The 14,149-nt window shown below is 40.8% G+C and overlaps 1 protein-coding gene across 2 annotated transcripts; it reads left to right on the top strand.

The window, feature by feature from the left end:
- Positions 1-3,421: 3,421 nt before the first annotated feature.
- On the top strand, positions 3,422-12,763 carry ETAA1 (ETAA1 activator of ATR kinase). 2 transcript variants are annotated; one of them, XM_014254733.2, is made up of 7 exons: positions 3,422-3,634; positions 5,144-5,281; positions 5,547-5,623; positions 7,123-7,241; positions 7,568-9,377; positions 9,597-9,708; positions 11,535-12,763. In XM_014254733.2, the coding sequence occupies exons 1-7, from the start codon at positions 3,454-3,456 to the stop codon at positions 11,648-11,650; spliced, it is 2,553 nt and encodes an 850-aa protein (XP_014110208.2). In that variant the 5' UTR covers positions 3,422-3,453; the 3' UTR covers positions 11,651-12,763. The 2 variants fall into 2 exon arrangements, with proteins under 2 accessions (XP_014110208.2, XP_014110207.2); XM_014254732.2 differs by having other exon boundaries at positions 7,568-9,708.
- The last annotated feature ends 1,386 nt before the right edge of the window (positions 12,764-14,149 follow it).

Below are 14,149 nucleotides of genomic sequence, written 5' to 3'. Positions count from 1 at the left end.
TTATATTGATGCAATTCATTAGGCATTTTGAAAAACTCACTAATGAGACAAATTCTGTCCAAGTGAACACTCATTTTAAAGCTCTGTGTTCAAAGGACTTTAAAAATGAGCCTTTTTCAGTCTTATTTTCAATGAATTTATTACACCAGTGGGAAATTCTTAGGAAACTTCTCAGATCTGCCACATTTATTTAACTTCATTTTAGATTTTGTCTCATAAAATAAAGTGAAAAGTTTTCAGGCAGTTTATACTACTATTAAAAACTGAACTAACTTTATTATTCATTCAATCTCCTCCATTATTTATCCCTTTTGATTTGAAAGTAGGACTCACAACTGCAGCACTAGGAGTTTGCTGCAAGTCCCTGGAACACAGCCTCACCACAATTAGCCATTGATCCAGCTGCTCATATCACAGCAAGGGAATGCAAACTCCCTCCTCCTTGAGGCTACAGTTCCACAGAGAAACCCTCTAACATCACAGGCTTCCAACACTACATTCCTTAACTTAATAAACAGTATCAGCTCAGAGTTGAGCTCTTAAGCTGCAGTGACACACACACACACACTTTGACTCATTAGGAAAGTGGGATTTCTTTCCCACTATGAACCTGTTTAGCTTATCTGTACATGCAGATTTTATTTTGGGTTTTGCCAACTTTTAGTAACACAACTTTACATAGGCTTAAATTGATGCAACAAGATCTCCCATGCAGAATGAAATACATGTTAAATATGCTTCTATTTTTTCCCCAAAGTGCTTTTACTGCATGAGTAAAACCTCACAAATGTCTGAAAGACCTGTGGCAAATATTCACGTTTTTATGAATGGGGTTAGTGAACAATGAGCTCAGAGAAAGGAAGAAATCAAAGACAGCATTGCAAAATTTGTAACACTCAGTGAATATGACAGATGTTACTTAATTTTATTTACTGATGACAGTATTTCAGATTATGCTTGTTAACAGATAGAAATACAAAGGCAGACCACTGTACAGTTCCCAGCTGCTACGAGGTCACTGGAAAGTGGTAGGAGACACCAAGATTTAGTAATACTTTCTAGTAAGTGTGTCACTTTCAGTGTTTTGTGTTCCTTCAAGATTTTTTGAGTTTTGCTACTGCAAAAAGTTTCTTCTCAGTATCTATTTCAACTGTAAATAACCATAGTTACTTACATAGTGCCTATTGCATAGAGTCCAGGTAAGGCATTTTTAATTACTATATTGCAAACCTATACTTTAATTACTATAATGCAAAACTATAAAGCAATCAAGATTATCATGCATAGATAGCTTTGCCACACTTTGTGCTGGTGTACAGATCTACCCACACTGGTATGATTACACGTACCAGTAGCAACATCCAGATGTCTATGATGGATTTTGAAGCCTAATTCTTGACCCACTTTTTCAGTCCCCTTTATATTTTAAACTCTGCTTTATATTTTACAGGTCTGGCGTAAACAAGTTAACTATTCAAATGTCACAACTTTCTGCTCTTTATACAAATTTGCTACTTATATAATACAGTTTCTCTGTTTTAATACATAGTACCTAGTTTGTTTGGTTTTTTTCCTTGTTAAGAAGTCTTCTATTGGCTTTAATTACATTCACGAGAATGGAGAAGTGAAGAAACATATTGTTCGCCTGAGGCCTCAGGTGGAAAGAAAAGGTTTCATGGCTCAGGGAATCAATTTTTAGTGACTTCAAAACTTTTTACTCCTGATCCAAGCCTGAAACCCACTTCTTACATGTTACAAATTAAATATGATCCCAAAGTACTCCGAATCAATTAAACGAAAACCAAGCAAAAGACAAGTACAGAGTAGTTCACTCCTTGACCCTATATGCTCAACAGATATATTTGTACATTTATTTTCAGAGGCTCAGGGAGGAAATATCCACATTGTTATATGCACATATGTTTGCATTTATATTGCTTACAATAACCATGTAATATCACAGTCCACCAGGAACCCCATGTTAACTTCTTATCTACCAAATTTAGCTTCTGTAAGCATCGCTTCACCAGCACGAACTGCCTCACTGGAATGAAATGGTTTATGCCTGCTGTGTTTCACAGAATCACAGACTCAATCAGATTGGAAAACTCCTCTGAGATCGAGTTCAAACTATGACCAACACGTCAACTAGACCACGGCACTAAGTGCCACAACCAGACTTTCCTTAAAAATCTACAGGGACTGTGAATCCCTGGGCAGCCCATTCTAATGCAGAATCACTCTTCCTGTGAAGAAATTCCTCCTGATGTCCAACCTAAACCTCCTCTGGTGCAGCTTCATGCAATTTCTTCCTCTTCTCATGCATTTTCTTCTTCATGCAATTTCTTCTCATCTTGCTGCTGCTTGTTTGGGAGAAGAGAGTGACCCCCACTTGGCGTCAATCTCCTTTCAGGGAGTTGTAGAGAGTAAAGTCACCCCTGACCATCCTCTTCTCCAGGCTGAACACCTCCAGCTCCATCAGCTGTTCCTTGTAAGAATTGTTTCCTACACCCTTCACCATTTCATTGCCCTGCTCTGGACTTGCTCCAGCACCTCCATGTCCTTCCTGAACTGGGAGGGTCCAGAACTGGAACACAGCAGTTGAGGCACAGCTTCATCAGTGCCAAGTACTGGGGAAGAATTCTTCCCTGGTCCTGCTGGCCACACTATTGCTGATACAGACCAGGACGCCACAGGCCTTCTTGGCCACCTGGGCCACGTGCTGGCTCATGCCCAGCTGCTGGTGGCCAACACCCCCAGGCCCTTTTGCTGGAACCGATTTCCAGCCCCTTATCCCCCAACTTGTACCACTGAACGGGGCTGCACTGGCCAAAGTACAGAAAAAAAAGTGTAGAACCCCACTTTCAAGAACTGGGCCTTGTTGAACCTCATACTCTTGAGCCCATCAATCCAGTCTGTCCGAGATCCCTCTGCAGAGCCTTCCTGCCCTACAGCAGAACAACATTCCCACCCACCTAGGTGTCACCCCAGAATTTGCTAATGGTAGATCCGAGGCAATTCGGGCCAAGCCAACGGCAACCGTCCGCAGGAGGGCACATCCAGCCCCTCTGCCCACGGCTAAGCTTTCCCTTCCCCCAGATGTGGGGGCAGCAGGGTTCCACCACCCCAGCGGCGGCGGCGGCAGCGCCGGGCGGGAGGAACCGGCGGTGCGGAGCGGGAGGACCCGGCGGCGCCTCACGGCCGGCGGGGCGGGGCGGGGCGGGGCGGGGCGGGGCGGGGCGGGGCGGGGCGGGGCGGGGCGGGGCGGGGCGGGGCGGGCCCGGCCCGCAGTCCTCCGCCGCGTCCTCCTGCCCGCCCGGCCTCGCAGCGCGGGGCCAATGGCCGCTCGAGGAGGCGCGGCGGCGGCCAATAGGCGGCGGTCTCGCGAGCTGCCCGGCAAAATGGCGGCGCTGCCGGTGGCGGGACCGCTGAGGTGCCGCCGCAGCGGCCGCCATGCCCGGTAGCCGGCGGAGGGGGCTGTCCCTCAGGCCCGCCGCCCTGAGGAGGCGCAGCGGCGGCGAGGAGCAGCTCACCCGGCGGCGGGCGGAGCTCCCCGCGGAGGAGGGGGCGGTGGAAGGCGGCGCGGGCCGGGGCCTGCCCGCCGGGGAGGCGGCGTGTTCTCCCCGCGCTGCAGGTACGGCGGGAGCGGCCCCTGGGGGCCCCGGCCCTGCCCGCTACCTCTGGAAGGCGGTGGGAGGCGCGGCCGAGCCGTGAGGAGGGGTTGGTGCGGTGTAAATCTCCGCTCGCCCCGAGAAGGGGCTGTTGCTGTCAAGAGCTTGTTGAGCCAGCCTGCCCCGGGGGCCAGGCGGGACAATGGTGCCCTGGCGTGCGTTAAGAAGAGCGTTGCCAGGAGGCCGAGGCAGGTGTGCCTGCCCCTCTGTTCAGCCCTGGTGAGGCCACCTCTGGAATATTCTGACCGGTTCTGGGCTGCTCAGAACAAGAGAGGCATGGAGCTCCTGGAACAGGTCCATCAGAAAGCTACAAAGTTGGTTAGTGGCTTGGAGAATGTCTTTACAAGGAAAGAGTGAGGGAGTTGGTCCTGTTTAGCCTTGAGAAGAGAAAACAGAGGGCACAGCATCGTGTATAAATATCTAAAGGGAGGGTGCAAAGAGGGTGGACCAGGCTCGGCTCAGTGGTGCTGAGCAGTAGCACAAGAAACAGGCAGAAAGTGATGGACAGGAAGTTCCACCTGAACGTGAGGAAGAACTTTACTCTGCAGTGACTGCACTGGAACAGGTTGCCCAGAGAGGGTGTGGAGTTTCCCTCACTGGAGATATTCCTGAACCATCTGGGCCCAATCCTGTAGTATGTGCTCTGGGATGACCCTGCTTCAGCAGAGAGGTTGGATAAGGTGATCACTATGGTCCTTTCCAACTTTACCCATTCTGTGATTCCCTTAGCAAATACTGGAACTAACCAAGGAGAGGATAAAACCTGGCCATGCTATGCACTTCAGGGCAAAACATCTTATAAGATATTTCTCCCTGTATAGTAATAGCATCTTTAAAATTATTTCTGTAGGCTTTCACATCTGCAGCAATGGCAGGGGTGACTAGCAGAGTTTCACATAGGGTGTTTAGTTCACTTACTGATCAAAGGCAGCTGCAAGCAGGTTTTGAATAGCTAAATTCCTGCTTTTAATAGTCCTAGCTGGGAAGGCCCAGGGGAGGAAATACAGACAAATGTAAGTTATGACCCAGAGAAGTTTGGAGGCCCATTAAAATAGTAGTTCAACTCAGAGTCTGGGTGAAAGACACAAGGCAAGTGAGAATACAAAATATTCTTTCTTAGAGGTATACATAATTCTTCTCTTAATGTAAGATTAAGTCAATATATTCCTCTCAGGTGTAAGAATTGACATCTTTACAATCAGATGCTGGGGGTGAAGGTGTCAGGATGATGTAATGTTCTGTTATCTCTGTGGTGATGTAATTGGAAAAACTAGGAGTCCTGTCCTATATTTAATGTCTAATTATGAACAGTTTTCCTTTTGTGAGTAAAGGAATCCTGGTCAGTGTGAACTTGATTTTTATTCTTGATGTTCCTAAAGCATCTTCTTTTGTCTTGACCTGTTCTGTGTTCTAAGTGATTTTTGCCTTTTATTTGTTGTTTTTCAATAAAGATGTTCTTTCTTTTCACACAGAGCCATGTTTACATAAGACACCAAAGAGATCGTTGAGTAGGAAATCCCGAATACCTACTTTCAGCTCTCCTGTTAATGACACTGAGACACAGCAAGAAATCTTTTGGGATTCTCATTCACCAATTGCACACAGACTAGGTAATACCAAAATCCAGACTTCAGGACACCCGTTTGAGACATGGAGTGGGAGTGAAGTAAAAGTTATAAAAGATTTATTGGAAAAAGGTTGCTTTCACTTATAATGGTTGTTTGATTTTATTTTCATTAAAAACCTATAAGTTCTTCAATATAGTATTGAATCAAGCTTCAATGTTTACAGGTTTATTTGAATTACTTGAGATGTACTGTACTTCATAAATTGAATAGATTTCAAATTTTTTAAGAAGTTTGTTTGTTTTCATAGGCAATGGAAAAACCAAGCAGTCTACCAGTAGATGCGCAGTAGAAATTTCGGAAATTGTTAATCGTATTGCTCCCCAGGTAATCATAATTTTCTAAAACAATGCTTTGCATGTGCAGTAATCAAAGAGAATAGTGCTTCAGCCTTAGCCTTGGTTTTAGTTACAGTAGTGTCGTGGTAACAGTTGGGCATGTAGAAAACTGGTTTATAGAACTGCATTGAATTTAAAATGGTAAGCACGGCGTTGACTGATTGTTGTGTGAGTCACAGATGCTGTAGTAAAGGATACATGAAGAAATTTGCAGCAGCTCCAGTTTAAAAGGGTTTGCTTTCAGAATACAAGTTACAGCTTTTTGTCTTAGGAATACTATTTATTTATCCTTAATTACTCATTTGTTAGAAGGTAAGAGTTTCTTCACATACTGGATTTACTTGTTTTTAAGCATTTTGAACAGTCTTGATTGACTGCTGATTTACAAGAACAAGACCCAGATGAGAGATATTTTGCAATAAAGTAAACATAGTAACCTTGCTTCAATACTCTAAATAATTTTCCTCTTTACCCCAATATCTCTGCCCTTTCCCTCTTGCTGTCAACCTGACGTCCACGCTTAGAAAGTCAAAACAAAAGTGCTGTTGGATTTTAAGTGCAAGAGGAAAACGTGTGATTCCTAAAATTTGTAGTATTTAGCTTGCAAAACATGCCTGCTTTTTTGATGTGGCTGTTTAAAATATATTTACTGTTTAGCATATTTGTGAGAAACTATACTGAAAGAATTGGAAAATCATTGATAAGGAATGCCACTGCCTACCTTTCAAATAGTTACAGTTCTGCCATAAATGTATTCTGCTGTTTGTTTTTATTTTTTTAAACAAAAACAAATTTTAAAAAAAACCTTAAATTTACAAAGACTAAGAGAATCTATTTAAAACTACCCTAGTAGTTAGTAAAGTTCAAATTATTTTTGCTGGCTTACATGCAGTAATTTGCTACATCCTATTGCTTTTCCCCTCTAAACAATTCATCACAGTATTATATCGCTTTCATTTCAGAATTCAAATTCAAGCCTGAACTTTGAAGCTCTGAAACAATTCCATTTAGTTTCTAAAGGTCACTTAATTCTATTTAAAGGCTCTTTTTCTAAATTAGTTGTAGTGGAAGAAGTCAGAATTTTATTCTGTAAGCATACAGAGTGTAATTTATTTCAAGGTCTCTAATCTGTTTGTACTGCTGGCCTCTCAAGCAGCTCCTTAGTAGTATACTGAAGTAAACTAGAGCACAGCTTCTAACATGAATGTGTATAAACCTGGAGCAGACTACTAGATTTGTATGCCAAAGTGTAATTCAGTTATTTTAATTGAAGTTCCTGCTTTAAATTGATATAATTAAAGTGATACGACTGTCAGTGGCCAGTTTTGCAGTAATCTCACCTAACTTGTTTTTGCCCTTATCTGTGGCTTTCTACAGGTTTCATACTGTTTATTTAGTTTAGCAACTTTTAACTCATGTAAGATGCGTGTCTAGTCGAGTCTTTATCTGAAGCCAAATTTCTGAGCATTATACATCTTAATTATTCAGGATGAAAAAGCAGCCTGTAATGAAGGCTCCCTCATAGGAACATGGATTGGTGAGGATGCTATTCCCTGTACACCTGTGGTAGTAAAAGGGCGAGCTAGGACCAAGTTAAGTTGTACAAGGTAAGTTACAGTTCCTTCTTGCCTATCATATCTGGGTTTTCATGAAAAAGGCTATGTGGTCTTCTGTGTATAGTGAAACATATAATTGTACATTAGCATATAGAATGCTTTTAACTGTGCGCTTGTTATGTCTTCTTGGAGGGGGTAGATGTTGACTGCATATTGGAAGCAGTGGGATTTAGTCATACCTTTGTAGCTGTTAAACCAGAGAATGAACAGCTCATAGGGTCATGTAACTGAACTTGGCTAAGCTTTCTGAGTAGTAATACTGAGAAATATAAATATTAGAAAATAACTTTATTTTCTGTATTTTCTTTTTAATCCAGATATCCTAAGACAAAAAATCCCGAAGAGGAACTCATGAAATTGGCTAAGGAGTTTGATAAAAATCTAGTAGAGTTGGATGCTGTTCAGGAACAGGAAAAGCTTGGTCATAGCATAATTGAGACCAACTCAGAGTCTTCAAGTAATTCTAAAGATGAAGTAAATATGAAAAAACAGAAATCAGTTCTTGGTGAAGGTTCTGAAGTAGATACTGCTGTGTCCCTGAAACCAGTTGGACAGAGCACTGGCATCCCTGTGGCAGAGCCCTGTCAATCCAGCAGTCAAAAGTCTGTAGACCTGGAGGCTGAAGTAGCCCTTCACGCTCTTTTTGACTCCTCTACCCAGAAATTCAGCGGACAGTTGAGCCAAGAGCTGTCAGATATTTCTCTAAATAATAGTTTTCATAAAATTAAAAGTACCTTGGAAGAGGAGAACCTTCCTGAGAAAGTCGAAGAGACGCAGCATGGTAGTTCAGAGGCATATCAAAAGGATACTCTGATTGCCATAGGAAGTGTTGACCAGGTTTTACCAAAACCTGCTACTGACACCCTGACAAAAAAAAATCCTCCTAATTTGAAGACACAATTGATGGCCTCTACTAAGCTTGCTGGAGTAGTTAATGATGACTTTGATGACTGGGATACAGATCTTTTGGCAGATGATTCTTTTGTGATGCAGATAACCCAAAATCCTGAATTGATAAGTACTGAAGAACCACCACAAATTCCTGCAAATCCACTTGTGCACAATTTCAGTGATGCTAGTGGAACAAGGCAAAGAAGTAGTGGCAACTCAGTAACTCTTTTGGGGACTGTAAACAAATCTAACAGTTTGCAATATTCACCTTTGAAACATGCTAGTAAAAGCTCACAAAATGTTGTAAAATCACTATCTTTACAAAAACTGTGCAAGACAGAAAACTCAAGGGCAGAGACCAAGGCCTTGCATGGCAAATGTGATGTTAAGCCAGATAAAATCAAATCTGTTTGGAAGAGTACCCAAAACAGTGATTTGAGCCATATTCCTGTTTCAGTGCAATCTGAAATCAAGCGTGGAAATGAATCTACTGAGCCTAAAAGCGATGCTCTTCCTCTTTTTCCTTCAAGATCTAATCCTCATAGACAGCCAGCAGAAAAACCTGGAAATAACACTCCTACTATTTCCTGTCAGTCATCCAGTGTTTCTACCAACATGAAACCTAATGATCTAACCAAAGTGGATAACCAAGCTGATACAGGTCACTCAAATCAAGATGAAATACCAAAGAAATACCCTCTGTCATTTGAGGACTGGAATGAACCAAAATCCTCTGATGAGATATTAGGTATTTGTGGATCAAATAGTCTTTGGGATGCAAACTATGAGGATGATGAATTGTTATATCAGGTGTGTGATGATATAGAAAAGCAAACTCAGAGCCAGGATGTTAAACAAGGAAATGAAAAAACTAAAACTATTCAAGGAGCCAGTATTAATCCCATATCAAATGCTGGTAACAGCTTCCCAGCATCTAAACAAAGACTACCTGATCTCTTCTTGACAGAAAAAACAAATGCAAAACAGGAGGATTTCTCACTGAAGGATTCCAGTAGGAATTCATCAAAGATAGTGCATGGGCTGGCCACAGCAGGTCATGTAGTGAACTCTAAGAACGTCTCAAATCCTCAGGCTGCGATCTCGGGTCCTTCTGTGGAGTGTAAATACGCACTGCTTAAAAACTGTCGTCAAGATGCTTCTGAAGATGCTGCCAAGACTGTTTCAGGGAAATGGTACAGGTCAAATTCTGTGCCAGCAGGAGAGACAGGTTCTGAAGTAAGTCCTGTTAATGCAGTAAATATTTTTAGTAGAAAAGAACTCGACAGCTCACATATCTTGTCTAATGTGGGAAAGATTCCAAGTAGCAGCTCTGGTAACAAAACTTCACTTGTGCCTTCAAAGTTTAAGTTCCGAAAGATTAACAGTTCTCAGGGTGGTCTTCATATAGGGTCTGAAAATCCAGGGAATCATTCTGGCATTGGAATTACTCTGCAGGGTTTGGAAGGAAGCAAGAATGAGATGAATGTGACTTTGCACAGCAAGCTTGACAATAAGAAATCACCTTTCAAGAGGCACCTTTCAGAGTCTTTTGCACAGTCTTCTTCAGGTATTTGTCTTTATTGTATCACTGTTAGACTGTTACTGTGTGTTTCCTTACTGTAGTCAGAATGTCAGAGAAATTTGTACTGTACTGCAACTTAAAATAGGCTTCAATATTCATCCATTCAGTTAAGGTGTTAGATGTTCTAAGGAGAATCTGGAGGTTATTTTCTCAAAAGTAAAACTGTCCTGATGCTTATTTTGAATTCCTGTAGTTCAGGACACCTGTTTGCATTCCACTTCTCTAAATATCTCACAGCCTCTCTTCATAGACACTCAGGTTCCCTAGGATCAAGTGTAGGCTGATGCAGCAGTCAGCATGCTGTTTTCTTAACTTATTACTTAAAAATACTGTTACTTTGATGCATAGTAAAACCTTACTTAATGATGGGACAGGGGAAGAAGACAGCAGATGATGTGGAGTGCCAGTTTCTTTATATTACTGCACACCTGGAATTTGGAACCTCAAATCACTTGACACTTCTCAGAGCTCAGCCTGTATTGTTGTTTGCTCTGTGGCTGAAACTGCTAGTGAAATACTCTTGTGTTATCTATCAGTCTAAACACTAAGATGCCTTTTCATCCACAGGAGAGGTCAGGCACTTCCTTATTGCCAGGTGACCAAGAGTCAGTGATATTCCATGCTCAGTATTACTTGCTGGGGAAATGAACCAGTCAAGTGCCAGTCAGTCTTATTTTTACTTGATCTCACAGTTTGGCAAAGTTTTAATCAATATTCATTCTGATAAAACATGACTTTAAGAGTGTCCTATATTAACCTCCCGTTTTCAAGAACCGCTGTTGCAAAAGCAACAAAACAATTAATTGTTGAAGAGTGGGTATTTTATCTGTTTCTTCCCCAGCAGAGAAGCATATAAATGGAAAGTAGCAATTTTAGATTAAAATGGGGAAGGAAAAGGAGAGATAACAACTAGTTATTTTATTAAATGTTCTATAGAGTAAAGGAATGAAAGAAAATAGCATAGGTTTTCTTTACATATAAACCATAACTTTCTTCATCTTAAATTTTGAGGGAAAGGACATTAACCAAAAAATGGATATTAAGTGGTCCTTTCAAAAATTTTTATTTAATTTTTCCATGGACATTTTCTTGTGAGAAGTAAATATAGCCTTTGTTTCTATTTATTCAGTTTGAATACTTATTAAAAATACATTAATTGGAAATTGGTGTGTAGAAATGGTAAAATTATCGGTATGTGCAAGGAGTGTTCCTGTTGGTTCCAGTGAGGTCAGGATGTTATAGTATGGGAATTTATAGTTCTGTAACACACCATATAAAAGGCTATGCTTAGCTATCATCTTCTTGTCTCCTTTGCCAATTTTTATTGCTACTTTTGACCTTTTTCCAACCTATCTTGTTTTATTTGTGTGACACCTGTACTGTATCTGACCCCTGTGCCTATACCATCCCCATGTCCATATCTCTGCCTAACTCACTAAATTGTAGAGCCCTTTTCACTCTGATAGCCTTAATTTTCTTAACCCATCACCATCTCCTATGTTGACTCCTGATGTCATAAGGTTCACTTGAAGGGCACCCAAGTAAAATATCCTTGAAGCAAATGTGTGCATCCCAGTGCATTCATTGGGAGGTAGTAATCAGTAGCACTACAAAGGTCATGCATCTCGCCCCCTTCCTGCCTTGGGGACAGGAGAGATGAGCCATTTTTAACTTGGGCGCTCGGTATGTCAAAATAGTGTGCTCCTGCCATAGATCTTCAGACACTGAAAATGGCTGAGTTAAAATACATATTGAACAAACCTGACACTCCTAATACATGTTTGTTTTTGGGTTTTTTTTATTATTTACAGCATCTACGGTAGAACAGAAAAATAGAAAATGTTCTCAAGAAGAGATTGAAAGGAAAAAACAAGAAGCTCTTGCACGAAGAAAATCCAGAACACAGGCATTCTGTAAAGATGCATGACGTTTGTTTTGTCTGTGGAGTAAGCTTTTGGTAGGGAAATATTGTAATGCCAGAAGACCTTTTCTAAACTCTGTTCACAGTTATTGATGGCAAGCTTTTTCTGTTTTCCTACATGTAAAGACCTCAACCTGAACCATAACTAATACTCTGGAGGTACTTAGTTTTAATTAAAAACAATCAGTTATAAATGTGTAGTCCTAAACTACATTCAGCTAGATGAAATTCTGAGTTCACACATTGAAATGATATGACCTGAAAATCATGGGAGTATTGGTATACACACATAATGAAGGTGTCAAAAACAGACTGGATGTATTATTGCAAGTATTCTAATCTATAAGACTCTCAAGTACACACAGATTGAGAAATACTAATGTTTGCTCTAATGTTTGGTAGAAGAAATTTTTAAAATTTTGGGTTAAATAAAGTACAATCTAGGAAACATCCAACATTGGAAAACTAATGGAAATGAACAACCTTTGGAAAGTGTGCTCAGTTTGTCTTACCTAAGGTAAGAATTGTACATAGAGAAGGAAGAATTTAATATAAAAGTTCCATTATGCAAAAAAGTGCCCTGCAAAGACCATGTTATATTCTTTTAAATTCATTTCAGGAAGAACTGGAAATACCCTAAGGCAATTGGATCACCTTTTTCTAAACAGACATCACCAAGCTAATTAAAAAAGGTAGCCTGTGCCATTTTAGCAAACCATGTGCAATATGTAATACACCAGGTGAAATCTCAGCAACTTTGCATCATTTTGGCCATATGGGTTGTGCTTAGTTTCAAACTAAAGGCTTGAATTGTAAAAATGCTGTGTCACATCAACTTAATGGGCTGATAGAATCTTTGATCTGATAGATGGGTGTAGAGCTCAGACTGCAAAAACTGCCTCTGGGTAAGCTGCAAGATTTTTCAACTGAGAAGTGCTTATATGTAAACATGTGACACTATGAAAAGTGACTGTAATTTTTCTTTGTAAATAAATAACTTGGAAACGTTCCTTCAAATGTTGGAGGAAGCTTTTGGTTTCTACTGTATGCTGTTTTTGTAACTCTTAAAAATGTAAGTATTGTATATTTGTAAGTCATCATTAAATTTTTTTTCACATTTTTCTAGTCTGTTTTTGAAAGTACTATTTCAGAGAAACTGGTAAAAGGGAGGGAAACAGGGATTCCAGAAGGACTTTACCTGAAGTCCTCACTTGGTAATTTCCCTAATTACTTGATACCTCAATTTTCTACCCATACTTAGTGACAAGGTGCATCCTTTGATCCATTTAACAATCCTTGATGGACAAACTGTTTCAACACACAACCAGCTGCAGTGCAGTCCTGAAATACTTAACTGGGGTCTTTTTGCTTGTGTTAACCACTGTGGGGTCAGTGTCAGTTGATAAAGGACTCAAAGTCCCAAGGCCAGCAAAGACCATGCAGGTACCCAGGAAGCCTCATAGTCTGTGGCTGCAGCTCCCTGCCCTGCAACTGTTGTGCAGTATATGATGGAGTTGGATTAGTTTACTCATCTGACTGAAAATTAACCCAGAAAAATATTTCCAGCTTTTCAAAGAAGTTCATCATCATAATATCCTCAGCAGCTAACATACCATGAAATAGCAAGATTTTGTTGTATTGTCAAGCCTCTGCTGGCAGTTTTCAGTGTAAAAGACAGAAGATTTGCATGTCCATATGACAAATAAGTGTAAACCCCAAACAGCAGCTCTTGGAGAAATTTGATTTATCCAGAGAATGTAATTTGCTCTGTGTATCTGAGGTATGCTTGTCTTGGTTTAGATTCTCCTAGAACACCACAATCAGGTAACCTACCAGATGCCAAGAAAAAGGCAATGAGAAAAGACTAGTACTATCAGTATGAAATATGAGAGTTATAAAACTGGCTTTTAAGGTACTGATGCACAAAAATGTTAAATATTATTGAGAAAGATAAAAGAGAGGCTTTTGCTAGAACAGTGTTCAGCTTAGCAATCCTTCCCTCCCCAATATATTCCCCTAGGTACAATTCTGTAAAGAAACCACAGGGTAATTTTTGTTTTCAGGGATATTTTTTTTAATTATGATTTGAGAAGATGAAAGGAAGGAGCTATTGTAGATCTTGAGTGGGTTTTTTTAGGAAGGTTTCATTCTGTGATGTGAAAGGACTAGCTTTTCATCAGGTTTGAAATTGGGATAAATAGTAGATAAATAATACAGGCTAACCACATTATAGCTCCCCAAGCTCGGCATGGAAATGATACACCCGGAATGCTGTCACTGTGTGCCCTTGAGCACGCTCAGAAAGTTTAAAACCATCTAACTGCTGATTTTCTCTGCATCCACGATAGAAAGACCCTGGAGCTGCCCACCTAGAATGCCACCACTGCTCTGTCCTTGAAGATACTGGCCAGAATATACTGGCTCACCCTTGGTTATGAGCATCAGTGCTGCAAAATGAGAGTTCAGTGTACGACAAGGGGAATGCTCTTTTCACGAGGGGTGTGG

This window comes from Pseudopodoces humilis, chromosome 3, assembly GCF_049639895.1.
Source record: "Pseudopodoces humilis isolate 2021_Gansu_Grassland_sample_001 chromosome 3, ASM4963989v1, whole genome shotgun sequence".
NCBI classification, from domain to species: domain Eukaryota; kingdom Metazoa; phylum Chordata; class Aves; order Passeriformes; family Paridae; genus Pseudopodoces; species Pseudopodoces humilis.
The sequence above is the reverse complement of the archived record's forward strand: the minus strand, read 5'-3'. Positions and strand labels throughout refer to the sequence as shown.

Coding starts and splice junctions, on each gene's coding strand:
- ETAA1 (XM_014254732.2), top strand. CDS start 3,454: ATGCCCGGTAGCCGGCGGAGGGGGCTGTCCCTCAGGCCCGCCGCCCTG. Junction 5,624..7,122: donor TTAATCGTATTGCTCCCCAG/GTAATCATAATT, acceptor TTAATTATTCAG/GATGAAAAAGCAGCCTGTAA. Junction 9,709..11,534: donor TTTTGCACAGTCTTCTTCAG/GTATTTGTCTTT, acceptor TATTATTTACAG/CATCTACGGTAGAACAGAAA.